The 20,117-nt window shown below is 35.5% G+C and overlaps 1 protein-coding gene across 2 annotated transcripts in view; it reads left to right on the plus strand.

The window, feature by feature from the left end:
• The window catches only part of Edil3 (EGF like repeats and discoidin domains 3), a 417,822-nt gene that overhangs the window by 184,141 nt on the left and 213,564 nt on the right, over positions 1-20,117 (plus strand). For both annotated transcript variants that reach the window (XM_070031141.1, XM_070031142.1), the window contains one exon: positions 6,525-6,653. In XM_070031141.1, the coding sequence (XP_069887242.1) occupies positions 6,525-6,653 (129 nt within the window). The remainder of the gene's footprint in view (positions 1-6,524; positions 6,654-20,117) is intronic.

Genomic DNA, 20,117 nt, shown 5'->3' on the forward strand with positions numbered 1-20,117 from the left:
GGTCAATAAGATGCCAATGGGAAATTTCAGATTTTAATTTCCAAAAACTATGACATTGAAAAAGAAGAAAGAAGAAGAAGAAGGAGGAGGAGGAGGAGGAGGAGGAGGAGGAGGAGGAGGAGGAGGAGGAGGAGGAGGAGGAGGAGGAGGAGGAGGAGGAGGAGGAGGAGGAGGAGGAGGAGGAGGAGGAGGAGGAAGAAGAGGAAGAGGAAGAAGAAGAGGAAGAAGAAGAGGAAGAAGAAGAAGAAGAAGAAGAAGAAGAAGAAGAAGAAGAAGAAGAAGGAGAAGAAGGAGAAGAAGGAGAAGAAGGAGAAGAAGGAGAAGAAGGAGAAGAAGGAGAAGAAGGAGAAGAAGGAGAAGAAGGAGGAGAAGGAGGAGAAGGAGGAGAAGGAGGAGAAGAAGGAGAAGAAGGAGAAGAAGAAGAGTTGAAGCCAGGAGCCTGAGGTTCATGCCTATAATCCTACCTATTATAGACTAATAATACTGGAAGGATCAAAGTTGAGGGCCACCTGAAGCCACCCCAGGAAGAAAAGTTTATCAAACTCCTTCCCACCCCACAGCTGGATAGCTAGCTGGCTCTCATCTGACATCTTAAACGATGTGGGAGGTTGAGATTGGGAGGATCGCATATCCAGAAAAGCAAGGCAAAACTCTCTTTGTGATCTTATCTCAGTAGGTACGTGGTGGCATGTATCTGTCATCTCAGCAAATACAGGAAATCTTAAAAAATGATAACATCTAGATATATGCTTGAGTAGGAATGGAAACCCCATTTCATATATAAGTCATGCAATACAGTGCTGATGGCATGGCTCAGCAGTAGAGCATGAACCTACTAATCACAAGGCTGAGTCCAAACACACTTCTGACAAAAATCAAGAAATCTCTTAATATCAAGCACATTATATCTGCAGCCAAAGTGAGTTATTAAAAGTTCCTTAAAATTGAGATGCATGAATGACTAAGTATATTCTGATATGCTCTTTCAGCTGCTGACAACTTTAATTCCATTCAGGCATTTATTAAAAATTACTAAAATAATGTCTAACACTTAATAAGTTCATTATTTATAAATGTTAATCTAAAATTATGGAATAAAACTCTATGTCAGTCAGTGGCAGGCAATTTCATTCTTATCTGTACAGTAAAGACAATAGTATATGCTATAAGTGGTAATTATTCTTTATCAGTGTACCAATAGATTAAAATAATACTTTGGGTATGAAAGTAGAGGAGATTGCTGGATTAGAATGGAGTTTTCTAGAATCTCCCATTTTCATCTGATGACCCCTTTATAACTTGAGCTAAGAAACCTGTAAACTATTCCTATATAGTCATTGCTACAATTGATATAAAACCCTAAAATATTTTGGTTACCAAGAAAATTTCTTGACTGAAGCCTTTAGACTTAATTTATTATGCTACTCCTATGTACTGACTTACATTTGATTGTTTCACTTTACTTATGATTTAAGTGAATGCCTTTATGTAAGGAACTGTTAAATTAAGAAACTAAAGCACCATTAATGAGATTGTACAAACTTACACTTTGCTTCATTATATATTTGTTAGAGAATGAACATACATGTAATTATTATGCAAAAGTACACAAGATAATCTGTTGTTTGCAATTCAGTTTAACACTCTTAGAACCTCAACAATATTAGAGACAATAAACACTGAAACTTAATTATAAATTTAAAGAGCTTAAAACCGGAAAGACTTAGAAGAATTTCTAAAAGTATTCCCATTAAGTACTGAAGGAAAAGCCAAATGCTATTGATGTCTTATAAATTTAAAATTAGAATAAGGATGAGACAATTGATCAAATTTTTATCATACATGACTGACATAGGCTTGTTTTTTCAAAATGCATTCAATGTCTACTGTATGCCTACCATGACACTTTCCTCATGATCTTTCCAGCTGTAGGAGAGAAGGAATGATAAGAAACAACTCATTTATGCTCACAGTCTTATGCACTGAGAAAGAATGTGTCCAAGACATATTAACCTCCATCTTATGTATAATTACCACAAAATGATGGGAAAAACCTTGTGTTTAACAATATATTTCAAACATAGCACTAACAACAATATAGTACTGTTAGCAAAGCAGATCTCAACTCTATTTGTGGGATCTAATATACTCTGACTCAATTGCTTCAAATGTTCTAAAATATTTCTAACTTGGGACACATTGAAATATATGTTATTTGTAAGGATGGGTGTAGTGAATTCATGCTGATTACATCAGTCTTAACTAATGCTAATATGCAGATTAAAAACATGAAAAAAGTATAGCTTATTGGGAAGAGTGTAGACTTTTTAGTTGGACAGATTATATTAAAATGCGTATTACTTGTCTGAGACAAGCAGAAATGGTCAGATAAGTTGATTTTAGGTGAAATGAACCCCAGGATAAGGACTCAAATGTTGTTTTTTCTTTCTTGCTATTATTTCTAACATATTTATAAGATATTTCTTTGTTGCTTTGTATGTCCCTCCCCCACGGTATAACCCCTGTTTTCACTGTATTTGATGTTGGTATAATTTGTGGAGGGGAAGGGAAAAAAACAAATCATTTAAATAGGGATACAAGTGGACTTATTGCAACAATGAGATGTACAAGTCGTTTTCGAAAAATGAACTTTACAACTTTGGCTGGGGGAGAGGGGGTGGTGGGGAGGGGGGAGAAGGTAAGGGATGGGAAGGGGAAACAAAGGAGGCGAGAACAATGAAATGTACTCATTACCTTGCCCATGTAATTGTAGCCCCTCTGTACGGTATTTTCACAATAAATAAAAAAAGAAAACATTATACAGCCAAAAATAAATAAATAAAATAAAATAAATGCATATTACTTACCTTCTTGATATTAGTTTCCTTACCCTAAAACCAAGAGATAGTCTTACAAAGCAATATTTTCTTTTAAATGTATTTCATACGTATAGCACATGAGGGTCTCTGGAAAGATTAAATTCTCATTCTATTTAATTTACATCGTTGTCCTTAAAAAATCATATGCATTTCTTGAAGTAGGAAAAATAACAACAATTATAGGCTGAGATAGTAAGGGTTTTCTAAAACAAAGATGTCAGCCAATGTGGTAATATACTTTGGGATATAAATTGAATGAGCTTGGACTCACTAATTCACAAGTTTTGGTGATTTTCAAAGGCTGCACTAAGATTACTGGGCAGTCTTCACCTATGTTCTCAGCAGGTGCCTAGAATGTCTGGGGCTTTATACAATATAGTCATTTCTTGCTCCCTGTTCCTCAGTGCATATCAGGTCTTGTACCCATCTGCCAAGATGAGACAGTCCTTTCTAGTTGATTTCCCCAAACATATCTCTCAAGTACTTGTAGTTAGTAGGATTTCATATACAGCTGATATACCTGTAAAGACAATTCATGTAGTTTCTGTACAAGTCTTGACACTGAATTTGTGATATCACCAGCAATTCACATATCAAAGCAGTTATAATTATGTATACTTATTCCTCTTTTTCCACTGGGAGAGTTCAATTTCAGTTCTTTTTAAATGTTTTTCTCTATTTCTCATGGAATTCTGTAAATATATGTGAGCAGGGACATGATTTATTTCTTTTTCTTTTATATAGATTATTCTAATCTCTTAGGAAAAGCAGAAACAGATTCATCTTTTCTGGTTTCAATAGTTATTTTTCTCTCTTAGGTATAACCCCTTAAAACAGATTTCCTTCATGTTCAGTATTTTTAGAGATATTATTGAATTCTATTTTGTATAAGAGAAAACTGCAAAATAAGTCAGAAGAAAATAAGTGATTAATGAGAAAGAACATAGGAGTTTGAATTTGTAGATGGTTTATATCTTTTAACAATGAAAGAATATGATTCAAATTGCTCTAAAAATGGTCAGAGGACGAATACTTTGTTCTGTCTGAAATATTGGCAATGTACCACTCCAACAGCAGGTGTTAGATAATTTAATTGGTGTCTGCTGTATGTTGTGAAACTGCCAACTCATAGAAATACATTTTAAAAATGCTTCCCATACTATATATTTGAGGTTCATCTCAAAATGTCATTGGATATATCTGGTTAGCAAAATGGTTACTGTGATAAAAAGATTAATTAAGCCATCTATCACTTCACATAATTACTGTTCTGTAACAGGAGATGCTAAAATCTACTTATTTAATAGTCATTTATAGAAGATGCTAATTTACTTATTTAGAATAGAAGCTAATTTCCACATATTTAGAATCTTACTAATTATAACTCCTTAATATTATTTTATCAGCCTTATTCCTCACATTGTACATTAGATTGCTAGACTTGTCCATCCTCCTTAATCATTATGGAGATATCTGAAGTAAAATCACAGCTCCCTGATTTCTTTTTAAGAGCCAGATGTAGCTGGGCATCCAGTGGTTCATGCCTGTAATCCTAGTTACTCAGTAGGCTGAGATCTGAAGATTGGGGTTTGAAGCCAACCAGGGCAGAAAAGTCCCCTAGTGACAGTACGTATCTCCAAAATAACCACTCAAAAACCAGAAGTAATTCTGTGGCTCAAGTGGGAGAGTGCTAGCGCTGAACAAAAGAGCCCAGGGACAGCTTCTCTGCCCTGAGATCAAGCTTCCCAACCAACAACAACAACAAAAAAAAAAGCCAGATATATCAGAAAGTGTAGGCCTGGGCACTAACAGCGTTTTCACAGTGTTTCCCTTCTCGTGAGAATCTTCATTGAACTTTACAGGGATTGCATTTAAACTGAAAAGGGAGTATAATTTTGTCTTCAAAGTTTATGGAAGAAGGATACACAGGTAAGGTTGTTCTCAGATGAGACAGTATTATGTAGCTCTTCTTGGCTGCTGGTTAGTGATGTCCTATTGCACCACTCAAGTAACAGTATGAGATTTTTCCTGCTGTGAAGCCTTGCTAAATCTTTCCCTCATACTCTAAAGGCTCACAATTGCCCTCCTTGAATAGACTTGCTTGGAGCAGCCTTAACCAGTTATTTCATGTTGTCACTGTTCTTGTGTTCAACCCATCTGTCATCTTTTCTGTCTCAACTGTAAACAGTTGCTTCTTTCTGAAGTAATTTCCATGACTCTGTAATTCACTTTTCATAGCTTATTTTCATAGACCATCAACACTTATTTTCATAGATTTCACATTCCTTTTCTAATATATAATTCCTAAATTCCTTTTTAATGAATTTTCTTTTATAAATGTTTTCCAATCACTACAGTTAAACAAAATTAAAGACTCAGTTAGAGAAAGCTTTATTTATATTATGTGGTTATTCTTTATCTCCCAGGCAGAACTTTTCCTTTCTTCTACTAGAATCTTTCCTTTTCATAGTCTCCACTCTGGATTCTACCCTAGTTCAATTAGCTGATTCTAGAAAGAAAGAAAATAGACCAGGATGCAGAATAAAAGGTTTATTTGGGATAGGAAAGCCTGAAGTAGAAAAAGGGATAAATGAGAGCAAGATTAGAGTAAACCTTCAGAATGCGATATAGCCTGTCCTTTCCAAAAGAAGAAAAGAAAGACTAGTGAGCAGAAAAAGCCTCAGACTGTAAGCATTTTTTAAGAGCATTTAATCTTTACCAGAACAGAGATCTAGGCCAGGACTGGCCCAGCTTGACAAGCAAGTTGTGCTTAGTCACACTGCCTAGGGAGATTGGCCTGGAATGAACACTGTTACGGAAGATCTCATGCTGTAGAAGCTAGAAGTTGTCAGCTGACTACAGTGCTGGCATCTGCTCTCTCCAAGGGAGATGTGAACTCAAAAATCTACTTCCTGACACGGGTTCTAATCACTCTATGGAGTTTACTCTCTCAAAGCCTAAAAATAACTATTTACTCCTTTTCTTCAAATACGCAACTTTTCATAAGTTACTACTTTCAGTGGAAAAATATGTTTCTCCAGAGGCATGTTCCAACTTAGTTCCTAAAGAGTCTAAAAGATGACTGCAAGCTGGTATTTGCTTCATTCCAACTCAGTTCCTAAAGACTCCAAAAGATGACTGCCAGCTGGTATTTGCTTCATTTGTTCTATGTGCTTAAAGGTAGATGCTATTTGCAAGGTAGGGTGGATAGCTGCTTTATTTTTTATCATTTCAGAAGTTTACATTCAATATTACATTTTCAAAATATATAGATGTCCCATAATTCCGAAGCTCTGATAATAATTAAGGTTTTTTTGTGTGTATGCATTATGTAGTCGACACTGTTGTGAATAGTTTATATGTATAAACACTTTCATCTGTAGCACAACTGCAAAAGATAAATTATACTAATATTGATACTGAAGAGCAGAGGAAACTGGGATGATACAGATGCTAAATAAATCCCCCCAAATCACATTGCAAAAAAGTAATGAAACCCATATTAATCCCAGGACTGTGGTCTTCAGAGTTCATGCAATCACTATTATCCTGAACATGCTTTTTATGTAACTGTCAGTTGCAAAATGTTGAACTAGACCTACTTTCAAGCATATTCTTCACATTGAATTTTTCCTTTTCTTTTAGGTCCTTGCAGCCCAAACCCATGCCATAACGGAGGAACCTGCGAAATAAGTGAAGCTTACCGTGGCGACACATTCATAGGCTATGTTTGTAAATGTCCCCATGGTTTTAATGGGATTCACTGTCAGCACAGTAAGTTACTTCTTTTCAATATACATTGGTTATTGTTGATCCAATATGTACATGTCATCATCATTCTGGTTTGTAGTTGCACCACAGAATCATGGAACAACATAGTGCCATGATATTTGGCACCTGCTATTCTAATCCCTCTGAGTCTATCAATCTCTCAACACTGAGATCCAGTCCTTCCAGTAGTGGCAGCTATGGCTATCTCATTGTGCAGAAGCTACATGTTGTAATACCTTGGCTGGTCGTTACTGTTCAGGTAGACTTGCAAAATGTTACCCTTGATATTAAATTGACATTTGTCTTTCTCTTTCACACATATCCTAAAGCTATGTTATCTCTTGTCTTAGAAATTATTCTGGCCATTAGGATCAGAAACGATACCCCAAAAATAAAGAGCACTAATTGTCTGTCTCATTGCCCTCTCTGGGAGCCAGCTTTCTAATTCTTGCTTGGCATTTTGGAGAGAAACTCTTTAAAAGTTCGTCTGAGTTTCTCGTTTTTGCCCTCATTCTTACTTCTCCTGGAAAGGTTAATAAGTCCACATGTGATGATTTTATTTTAGAATTAGGGCTGAATATAAATGCAAAATGAGTGACATGGGACCTTAAATGTTGTGGGACCCCAGGAGGCAGTGAGGGCATAGTGAATTCTGTGGTGTTAGAGAAAGCTTTTAGAGAAGTGGCCATGTGCAGGCTGAATGTTAAGGGAGTATGAGAGGTTGATCACACGGAGGGAAACAGCATGTGGTAGGAAGGATGAAGAGAGAATATATGAGCCATGAATACTAAAGGGACACTTAAGACAATCATGTTTGGAATGAGTAGGGCAAATGTACATATGTCAGTGAAGGCCAGATTTCCAATCACCAACATCAAATACAGTGTTCTCTAGTCTTGGGACTTCAGCAGTATCTTGTACTTTTCCAGAGGCTTTACAGGCTAAGTGTTTTCAGATTTCTAGAGAAGCGTATAATAGTACATGAACACTTGTGCTCCTCAAAACTGGTTCTGAACCTGCTGGGTAATGGTTCTAAAGATCATATAATCAACAAACAAATGTGAAACTATGGACTTTTTTCAGACCTTGTCCATAAGTTGTTTTCCTTCAAGGAAGCATCATTGCTTGATATCCAGATACAAATATCTTGAGATACCTCTAGAAAGACTAAGATGGGAACCCAACATCTTGAGTGCCTTGTTGCCTGGCTAATTTGTGACAAGAAAACTATCCATCTTTATTCAATTGCATAACTGGAAATATGTCAGACATAGTGCCAGTAGATAATAGTTTGTCTACCCCACTCAACTCTATTCTTCAATATTTGTCTATAGTGCATACGGGAAAGAGAGAGAGAGAGAGAGAGAGAGAGAGAGAGAGAGAGAGAGAGAGAGAGAGAGAGACACGGACAGACAGACAGACAGACAGACAGACAGACAGACAGACACAGAGACAGACACAGAGAGACAGAGACAGAGACAAAGAGAAAGAGAGAGAGAGAGAGAGAGAGAGAGAGAGAGAGAGAGAGAGAGAGAGAGAGAGAGAGAGAGAGAGAGAGAGAGAGAGAGACTTCTTCAGAAATAGGAGCCAAATATCAACTATCATGATGGACTGTTTGATAACATGTCAGAGACAGGGATTATACTCAAAATCAAGTCACTTCATCAGTTTCATCATTCCATAGTGCACAGCTTCATGTGGGAAAAACTAACCAAATACAGATATAGATTGGTATTGTTAGAGGAAATCCTTAAAAAGCTTAGAACAGTATTTGTAAAACCTGTGTAGGCCCTTAATTTCACTTAATGGTACACATTAATTAGGCTCCCACATGGACCAACTGTGATGCCAGTATGAAGTTGGCACCTTCTCTTAAGACAGATTGGAAAATGCCAAGTCTTGATTTCATCCATGCAGTGGTACATCTTTTCACATTTCTAGGGTTTGTGGCCTCAATATTGTAAATGTCAGCTTAAGTTCAGTTATCATCAGTGATTTAAAAGTCACGCCCTAAACATTAGGTGATTTTTTCCCCCAGTATGAGTGAGATGTATCTTGGATTTTGTTATTATGGAAGCTTCTTCCTTCCTCTGATTCCCACTCATGTTTGTCCACAAGTTATATGAAGAAGACTATGATAGCCACTCGGTATGATCACGCCTGTTATCATAGCTACTCATGGGGATGAGATCTAAGGATCACAGTTGGAAGCCAGTGCAGGCAGGAATGTCCTAAGAATCACCAGAAAACCAGAAGTGGTGCTGTGGCTCAATGGTAGAGGGCTAGCCTTGAGCTGAAGAGCTGAAGGAGAGCGCCCAGGCCCTCAGTTCAAACCCCACATCAAAAAGCAAGCAGACAAACAAACAAAACAAAAAACAAAAAGCAGAAAAGAAAAAAAGAAAAAGAAAGATAACAGAAGATTATGTGGGTTGGGAAAGTAGCATAAATCATCTTGTCCCCTTTCTCCATGATGGAACATGTTAAATTTAAAGTCTTACATTGAAGCACAAATATGCTCTCTCCTTGCTGCAACTGACAAGACCTCTATACATGTTAAAATCACAACAGGAAATCTGAATCTGAGAGATACAATTTAAAATTAGAAAGTAATATTCTAAGTAACTTTTTTTCCTGTAATGTGAAGATAGTATTTATTAGTAGTAAGAGAGAAAAAAAGGAAAAGGGTGGGATTTGGGAACAGAAATCTGGATTTGAGACATGACCCTTACGGTTATTGAATAAGTGACCTTGATCTAGACATTTGGCCTTCCTGCAATTGAAGATTTATAAAGTAAGGAATTGAACTAGAAATGGATGACCTTTGGGTCATATGAGATAGAGAAGTGTTATGACTAAAGGGGTAACTTGCTCCCTGTAGAAAGGTTATCAAGCCTTCCTTTTTATACTTGAAACTGAAAAGGATTATATACTGGGAAAACAGATTCAGAAGTTCTGGGAGCCCTGGGAGCTCTTTGAGTAAGAGAAGTGGGAAAAGGGCTCTTTAATCTCTTGAAAAGATTTAGATTCTTTTTCCCCTGACACTTGAAGTTTTGTTATCATGGTATTTACCAGGTTGTGGTCCTAGATTAGCAATACCTAAAAGTTTGCTGTAACTACAACCTATCAAGTGTCACTCAAATTTACTAAGAATTTATATTGCAAACTGGTCCCTAGTGGCCTCCTCCACACTGAAAATTTTGAGAAATACTATTCTGTTGTTTTTATACCAAACCATTCACATTAAGAATATTGGGTATGCAGGGAAAGTTCATTGTGATATCTTTACACATGCTTACAGTGCATCTTGATTACATTCTCTCCCTTATCCCACTTTCCTAAAAAAATTTCAGAAGCTTTTGTTATTCAGTTTCTATACATGAACCTAAAATACTTTGATCATATTCACTCTTCTCTCATTCATCCTCTCCTCTCCCTCTAGTGTTTGCCCCCTGACAGAACCTACTTCATATTTGCTTTTCATTTTTAAAAAAGTATATTAACTGTTCAAAGCAGTGCCAGTATAACATTTCACAAAAGCACATATTATACATTAATCAGATTGCATAAGGCTTTCAGTAGCTGAATATGGTCAGTTCACAAATCAAGATGGAATCTTTATTTCAATTAAATAGCTGGTTGGTGAAAAACATATCAGGAATTTGAAAAACCAACCTTCCAAAAATTAATAAGAATTGGGGATGCATTAATATTATGTGCATAATTCATCTGGAAAAAAGAATAGAAAATTAGTACGACAGCTTTTTGGAGGGCTTAGTGCTAGTTTAGTTTTTTATGACAGAATATTTTAAAGCAAGTTTGTGACTATATATAGATATTTTTAAAAACTTTACATTCCTGATACATGAGTGACAAGCACATATAGTAGATACAGTTTTACAACTACTTTGTGAAAAATGTTATGAATTACAAACTTTTTTCCAACTGTCAGTATGAGTATTAGCTATGTCTATCTGTGTTTGAAGTCTTAATAAAATGTATAAACTTATATTTAGAGCAGTTTCAGGTTTAATAAAGATTTTGGCTCATTTCCACTTCTATCCTGACTTCTTGACAATTGTTGACATTTTAAATATTTAGTATTGGATCATTCATTGCTATTTTCACTTAATAGTATGCTTCTGAGGTTTTTCCATTTTATTGTTGTTATTGCTGTTGCTTTGTTTTATTTCTTTAGGAATTGGTCATTTATTTGTTTTTACTGCTAAGTAACTTTCCGTTTTGTGGTTGTGTCACAGGTTATCTATCCATCTACTGATATATAGTATAGCTTTTCATTTTTTGATAAGAATAAATTAAGTTGCTAAGTTTGAGAAGAATAAATCAAATTGCTATAAACTTTCATGTGTAGAATTTTGTGTGGACATAAGTTTTCAACTCATTTGTGTGAATACCAAGAAGTGCAATGATCACATTGTTTGGAAAAAGAATATTCACTTTCTAAAAAACTTTCAAACTGCCTTCTATGGTGGTTGCATCATTTTTATATTCACCAATAAAAGAAGAGGGTCTTTGATTCTATGCATATTCAGCAAATATTGTTGTCACTATTTGAGTTTTTTTCTATTGCCTATTATTTTTATCATAATGAAAATAATGAGGTTATAACTTTCATGCATTTTGCAATAATAATTAATACTTTATATAGTACTACCATGTGAGTTTTCTTCGAAAATGACAGAGTATAGTGTAAAATACATACATATATGTAAATATAAATTAAACAATACATCTTATAGGACCATAAGCATCAAAATTGATGATGACATGAGGATTAAAATTTTCAGGAATTGAGACATCTGAAATACATTGTAAACAGGCAGTTTTTATTTTTAGGCATGCTAGAAGTACTCATATTTTACTTGTTGCTTAGTGACAAATCTAGTGCCTTAGAGAAGGAATATGTCTTCATTCCCAAGATTTGGCCTATCTTCTCATTGCACACAGCATTGTGTGCATTCTCTATATTTGGGTGCACAGTGCCACAGTTTCACTTTCTTCCTCTGTAAGGAAGGAATGCTGGTCTAACACCAGCCCCAGGCCAGAAAGTAAAAGAAATTGTTACAAGATGCGCTCCATGTATCAGGCAAGCTAAAGATAAAACACTAACCAATTTACTTTTTTCCTACCAAGGAGGGTAGCTAGAAAAAACACAGGATTTCATTCTTTCCTCTTTATATGTTCTGCTAACTATTGTAAAACCACTTGTTCTTAATTTTATGTTATCATTAATGAACTCATTCCTTCAAGATATTTATTGAGGCCACCAGTCATTTTACTTTTGCAAATTGTACTTTCCTTAGAGTTAGACAATACTTTTTACTGTTTTCATAATCATTATTAATTGGTTTAATTATATAATTTAGCAATTGCACGATTTTCCTATTAGGTTGAACTTGTTAAATATGTAAACACCTGGTCTACCCCAAATATAGAAAGATTTTTGTTTTGCCAATGCCTTATGATTTAACACTTTGAGATGTAAAACAACCCATATGATCTTTATATGGCCCAAACTTAAGGACTAGTGGTATATAATTTATCTTGACCATTTATCTTGAATCTGCACACTATACTGGAAAAACCACTAGAGGAGGGGAAGAATTGTGGAGTAGACTTAGTGTTTGGTGCTATTCTATCCTGATAAATTGATGAAGCACCATTTCATATATAATATTTCTGTGCTTCACCAGGTTTCCCATCCAATAATTCAGTATTAGAAGCACTGTAGAGTTCACTCACTGTGTTCTGTGTAAGAAGTAACATGTACAATGACTGGAATTAATAACTCCATTTTCTGATTCCCAGAAAAGTATATTTGTTGGATTATGATCAAATGTTTCAGAGTACCTTTCATAAAATTTTAAAGAGTTATGTATAATAAAATCTCTAATCCTTAAAGATATAATAGGAATTCCTACTGATTTTTTTATGTTCCTTAAGATAATTTTTTGGGGGGTCCGGTCATGGAGCCTGAACTCTGGCCCTGGGCACTGTCCCTCAGCTCTTCAGCTCAAGGCTAGCACTCTACCACTTGAGCCACAGCACCACTTCTGGCTTTTTTCTTTTTGCTTATGTGGTGCTGAGGAATCGAACCCAGGGCCTCAGGCATGCAAGGCAAGCGCTCTACCACTGAGCCACCTTCCCAGCCCCTTCCTTAAGATATTTTAATTATACACTTTTACAAAAAATTAGGTAGAACTTTTTGGGAGAGATTCAATATGGATCTTTAGGAATTTGTATAAGAATTCCTTGTTGAACATTGTTCTCATAATTATTATTCTATATTGCTCCCTTACAATTTTAGTTAGATGTTTTCTTCATTTTGGCTCATTCACTAAATAATCAATTTGCCTAAATAAACATTGTGAAAATTTCACCTGTAGTTATTACTAACACTTGAAAACTATATTACTGCAAAACAAAATAGTTCTCTAATACTATTTCTACAATAAACTTATATCCAATCCCCAATTACAAGACTGAGATTCCAAGACACTTAAGATTTTGCAGGTACGTATAAGGTCAATTCTATAATCCATAACCTCTCAAACATGGTGAGCACATGGATCATACAGGAGTCCAACTATATATATAAAGTTTCCCTATGCTCTCTATGCAGATTGCCATTAAAGAAATGCAGCGTGCATGTGAGTCTGAGTATATAACAGGTGGCTTAGGGAAGATGCATAGTGATTCTGGAACTCTGACTCTAAGCCTTACCTGAACATCAGCTTCACTTGAGGAAGCATAAAAACTACTGGTGCCAGATTCCCACCCCAGAGATTCTGTTTTAATTGGTCTGTGGTATGGTTTTAAGCATTAGGACTTTTACAAACCTCCCCAGATGACTGTAATGTGTGAAGCTTGAAATTAATGTTCTAGAACCATGTGGTGAGAAATACCAGACCTTAAAGGAACTAAGCAGACAAAAGTAAAAGAAAAGAAAATTAACAACAATGGCGACTAAAGAATGTCTCTCCTGTCCTTTTCTTAGAGTTCATTTCATAGAATATTATTTTATATGACCATTGTCTGTAGCTATTGAGCCTTTGACCACCACTCCTATGCATACCTCATTTGGCCTCTGTAAGGTAATGCTAATTTGCATTTAGAAGGGTAAGAAAGGGCACATGAAAGGTGGAACAAGAATGAAGAAATACAATAGTGAGGCTTGGAGTCTATGGCTCACACCTGTAATCCTAGCTACTCAGGAGGCTGAGATTTGAGGATCATGGTTCAAAGCCAGCCTGGGCAAGAAAGTCTGTGAGACTCTTATCTCCAATAAACCCACTGGAAAACCAGAAGTGGCTCTATGGCTCAAGCGGTAGAGCGCTCTCCTTGAGCTGAAGAGTGCAGGGACAGTTCCCAAGCCCAGATTTCAAACCCCATGACCGACAAAAAATTAAATAAATAAAAGGAAAAGAAAAGAAATATAATAGTGATACTCACTAGACACTATGTGGAAAATTAACTGAATATCTTGTGGGTGGGCATGGGGGGAGGAAAAGACTAATGAAGAGCAATGGAAGGAGAGACATAGTTATAAAATAATTATACTGGTTGTACCTGGTTCATGTAACTGTGACCCCGCTGTACAGCAACTATAATAAAACATTTTTTTTGTTGTTGTTGGTCATGGGGCTTGAACTCTGGGCATGGGCACTGTCCCTCAGCTCTTCAGGCGAGCACTCTACCACTTGAGTCACAGTGCCACTGCCAACTTTTCCCAGGGCCTCATAAGTGCCAGAAAAGCATTATACCACTGAGCCACCTTCCCAGCCCCCAAAACATTTTTTTAAAAAAGAGAATTAATCTACTCTCCATAAAAAAGAAACTAATAAGTGAAACACTCAAAAACAGATTAAGCATAGGATAAATGATTATTAGCACACATTGATTATGATACCGCAAAACTTTCTCAAATTTTGTTATTCATCCTTTGTTCAAAATAATATAAATTGTCTTACAGCAAAAACCTTTTACTTTTTGAAAGAATCAGGCCAGAAAAGATATTAGCTAATGCACTGATTACTGTCAAGACATTTTGTTTTCCTTCTTTTTCTTATTTGGCTGAAGGCCAACCCAGAGCCTTGTCCTGACAGACGCACATGATAGATATGCATAGAAAGAAGAATTATAACTGTTTCTTTTATTACTTTTTGAGAGGACTTAAGGAATACAACATAATTTTACACTGTCCATATACATGGGGGTGGGTTTCCATGGTGTAATACCACTATCAGTTAACAGACAGTTTAACAGGATGAATATCAAAAGCCTGAAACATGTCCTCTTTGAAACAGATTGGGGTTAAGGGTAGTAAAGTAGATGAATGGAGAGAGGAAGGTGAATGAATACCATGATAATACTTAATGTACATACATAAAAATAGAGCTACGAAACTGGAGGGAATGTAGATCACTGGGATAGATGGAGGAAGAATGACAGAAGTTGTGACATTTATCAAGATATATTATAGGTTAATTGACATATTGAGTTGAAACCCCTTTGTACCAATATTTCAAAATAATATGAAGTTTCTTATACTCCCCAATATGCCTTTGTTGTCAGTTTTTCTAGCTTTCAATAACATCATTAAGATATATAGAATTTTAGAAGATAAACATGACGCACACAACTATACATATACTAAAAATACCTTAAATGTGTGTATAGTATTTGAAATATTGAATTCTGACATTGTTAATGACACATAAAATGCAGTTTCTTTAGATGTAGTATCATTTTGTTTTCTCAGATAGCTGAGTCTAATGCCGTAGTGTAATGCAATATAAAGGGATATATGTAAATTATGACTAATATAATACTATATAATAGAGTAGAGTTTTGCAAAAAGACATTATTTGAATTTTAAAGGAAAGTCTGCAACTTGATGGATTTTTACAGTAATTCCATGGCGTATACATTAAGAGAAATTTAGGTTAGCATATCATTTGCAGACAAATTAGTCTCAGATATCAGAAAGTTTTAATCATTTTCTAAGACATATTAAATTAGAACACTTCTGAATGAATAGTTGCCCCCTTTAACATCTTAAAAATGTCCTTCTAAGTGGGTGAATTAAGAAATTGATTCTGCTTTTCTTTCTAAATAAGATGACCACAATTTATTTGGATAATAAAGGAATGAATACTATGAGAGTTGAAAACATAGATATGTAAAATACCTGAGCTTTGATTCCTTGAATATTATTACTAAGTCATATGAATTTGAATTCATGAGTATGTTAACCTTGTTTTCCATATCTTTCAAAGAGATATGGGTAGATCATTTGTCTATTCTTAGGTATCAAGCCTAGGCAATTTAACTTAATCTGAATTTCTTTGTAATTGGAATTTCTGTAGATTCATAAGTTACAATCATTGTTTCCATATCTGGCTTGCAAATGTACTTTTTCTTTAATCATGTTAGAAACTAGTAGTACTAAAATACTTATTTTATTTCAGCTAACAGAGAGGATGGAAACACTATATATCTCCATTCAATAAGTAAAGTCTTCTAATTGTACTGCATATTTTCTTAAATGCAGGGGTGAGAGATGGAGATAACGGAAGGGAGGAAGGAAAAAGTTTGTCTATCTCTCTCTCTGCCTCTCTGTCTGACTCTTAGAGTGAGCAATTAGGAGTGCATAAATGATATGCTCCTATTTCCTATATATATGCAATGTTTCCTGTATGCTTTGTGATAAAAATCTATATCCAGATTCTGTTGATCACTTTCCACCTCCATTATTTCCTAAGGTATCATATTCCACTTTGACATTATTGTAAAAGCCATATTGACTTGTCCCAGTCAATTTTCAAAATTTCATCCAAGAATGACCCCTTTAACCATATATTGTATTACGTTGTTTTAGGATTCAAAAGCCTCCGTGGTGGTTTCCTAATGGACTTGAAGTAGAATTCAAAGACCTTTTAGTGACCAAAACTGCCTGTCACATTCTATTCCTATCCACTGCCCATGACCTCATCCACTACTGATTATATTTCATTCAATTAGTTCTCCTCTTGTCCTCAAACATACTATGGTTTTTGGTTTTGCTTTGTTTGTCTGAGGCCTTAACATCTGTGTTTATTTGCCTGGCCTGCAGTTTCCTAGACAATCACAAGGCTTGCTCAAATTCATCTTCTTAGATTTTGATCCAAGAGATAAAACTAAAAAATGAGCCCATTCTAAAGAGTGGGCCCCTCTGATTTCTCACATGAATTGCCATTCAATAACTCCTTCCTTTCTCTTTTCCTGTCCTAACACTCCATTCTTATACTTACCTTCATTTTATTTACATTCTTTAATCCTTACAATATTATACTTGAGGGTTTTGTTGTTTTTGTTGTTAATCTCCTCTCTAGAGAGTAAGCTGCTTTTACTAGGGCAAGACCTGTGTTTTACTCAACTAATTATACTTAAGAGTGCCTATTTTAGTTCATAGTAGGTGCCTTATAAATATTTGCTAAGTGAGTGGGTAGATGAGCAAACCATTAACCTATAATACCATGCAATAACATCATGCAATAACACCAATTTCCATGACGTTAGTTTCTGAATGACAACCAAATTAATGTCTTAAGTACCATATGCCTCCAAGAACCTACAAAATTTATATGGAGCCTGTAAAATTAGTATGGTTTAAAATGGTATTTGTCTCTTATGTCTCATATTTAGCCCTATGGCCAAATAAACAATAATACTGTAAATTTTATTGTTTGTGGAGATTATCAGTATTCATTAGCTGTTTTGGTGCTGCTTAGGAGAAGAAAATGGTACTTCCTTCTGCAAGTGATAAGGAATTAGACACAAATAACTATGACCCAATTTTAGATCTTATTTAATATTGTTCAATTGTTTGAAAGAAATAGGAGTGGTAGTAGCATGACAATCTCAGATGGAAAGTAGAGAAGGAAAGATAAGCAATACAAGGGTAAATCTGAGGAGGTGAAGGACTTATTGCTAAAGATGTAGTGAGATTGAAAGTAAATAAAGAGTTTCTTTGCATCTGCACAGACATGTTTTCATACAAATACATGCTAGGTAAAAGACTACCAATTGCATGCATTTATTCACTACCTACAAGTCCTTAGAAACAGGGGTTTGTTAACCTTGCCTTCTGTGAAGTGACTTCCTTTTTCTGGGTTATGAAGGAAGAATGAATGGAGATTTCCATGTAGATTATTTAGAAAAACATTTACCTCATTGGCTAATAGACCATGCCATTATTTGTGGTTTACCCTCAGAACACTAATTTTTTTCTGTTCTTTAAGTAGTTTTGTACAAAGGAATTATCATTGAAAAATGCAGTTTATGAATGCAATTCATCTTGATCAATGTCACCCTTTCAGTGTTCACATCCATCCCTCCCCACCGAGCTCTTCCATTACTTTTCTTAATTTTGTAGGACATACATTGCCTTATTGATGCATGACCTACCTGATTTTCAGCTGCTTTAAAGCTGTGTCACCTTGGAAACTATGTACTTACAGCTAAAGCAACAAATCCTTCTAGAATAATACTGTAAGGCAGAAATTAACAGCACAAAGGAGTTTTCTCTTGCAGGCAAAAGAAGTCCTGAGACTCTCCAGTCATGTGTCAAAGGTAGGAAACAAATGGAGTTCTGTCACAGACCACATGGTTCAGAAGGTGTGCCCGTCCCAGACTGGTGCTGAGTGTAGTTCGTTTTTTATAGAATACTGCACCATCTGGCAGAAGAAAGATGTATCAGAAGGCATAGATACTAGGGTCTTGAATTTGGTAATGCTAAAGTTAGAGTAGCAAGTTCCTTATGAGTAAGAGTTCAACTAATTGAAGATGAAGATTAGGAAGCTAATGATTCAGGAACAGCCCAGGCAAATGTCTTTGGAGACTCTATTTCCACAAGAAAAGCAAGACATGCTGGTATGTGTCTGTTATACCAGCTACAACAGGAAGCGTACACAGGAGGAATTGATTCAGGCTGATCCCTGCAAATAGTGAGACCCTAACTGGAGGTGTGTCTTAAGTTGTAGAGCAACAGCCTCACAAGTGTGAAGCCTTAAGCTCAACCATAGTAGTTCCAAAATAAAAACAAAAACAAAGCAAACAAACAAACACACACAATAAAACCCTGGAGTTCACCTTCCACTTCTTTTGCATTTCACAGAATGACAAGCACACTTAGGGACATGAGCTCAAGTTCTATGAACAGAATCTCATTGTTTGTCAAAATCTGACACTGGGCCCACTTCCCTAGTACCTCACCTATATTTATACCACATTCCATTCTTCCTTCAAACGACTCACTATGTGCTGCCTTTGCAAAATTCCTTCTGTGATCAAGGCCCTTTCTCTTGCCGTTCATCTGTGATAACAGGCCCAGGCCATCCACAAATGTGTCCTCTACTCCAAGTCTTCCTCAGGCCAAGGAATCCTCCTACATTCTGTTTTTGCATATATTACACTTAAATCTTCATTTTTTTCTCCTCAGTTTTGTATTTCTTTGCATATTTCTCTGCACATGAGTACCTTAAAAATAAAGCTTCTCCCAGAATTATTCTTGATTTGCGGTCATAACTTTGAATTATGTTAGAATTATGTTAGAAACATTGTAGGTATTTAAAACCTAGAAAAAAAACACAGTTAATTTTCAGGGAGATCATTGCTAGTTTCTTGTCTCCTAAACTAGAATTGTTGGTATTGCTTTCTTTTACTCAACAGGGTTATAGGCCTGTGAGACATTAACATGTATCCCTATGTCTGCCAAGGTACCAGTCACATTGTAGGCATGTTATAAATATTTGTTGAATCAAACAGTGTGAAGACATCTGTTTTCAATATATTATTTTTATTTTTTCCTAAAATCAAGGTAGCACATATTTCTTATTTCTGAAGTACATACTCTTTGTTATCCGATAATAACAACTAAAAGGCTGTTTAGTTTGGCATAGACAAAAATAATAAATTCAGTAAGCATTTGATCCCAAGTCACTATGGATTTCATACTGTTATCTGGTTTTAAGTTTTTATTTTTCAACTATCATATTATGTAGGAGTTTTACTGAAATCAATTTTGAGTGATAGATGGAAAAAGGCAGTATATGCTAAAAATAAATCAATATTCCCAATTCTTTTCAATTGGCTCTCAGTCTATAATGAGAAGATCACAGCACAGCATGTTTGGCAGTGATCATCAGTCCCTTATGGCCAACTTCAGAAGTCCCAGTCAGCCTTCTTGGACTCAGGCAATTATGCCACATTTCTAAGGAGCTAAGTATAAATTATTCAAATATTTGAACAGAATAAGCAATGAAACCTATTTAGAGGCTGATAAGGTATTACACTGATGATGATATTGATAATTATTTTCTTTTCTTCACATGCCTTATTTATATCAACTAGTTATGCTAGATGGTGGGCTTCATTTCAACATGTCCATATAGCATACAATGTACTTCA

Source organism: Dipodomys merriami, unplaced genomic scaffold, assembly GCF_024711535.1.
Source record: "Dipodomys merriami isolate MVZ:Mamm:240054 unplaced genomic scaffold, mDipMer1.0.p SCAF_20, whole genome shotgun sequence".
Classification (NCBI taxonomy): domain Eukaryota; kingdom Metazoa; phylum Chordata; class Mammalia; order Rodentia; family Heteromyidae; genus Dipodomys; species Dipodomys merriami.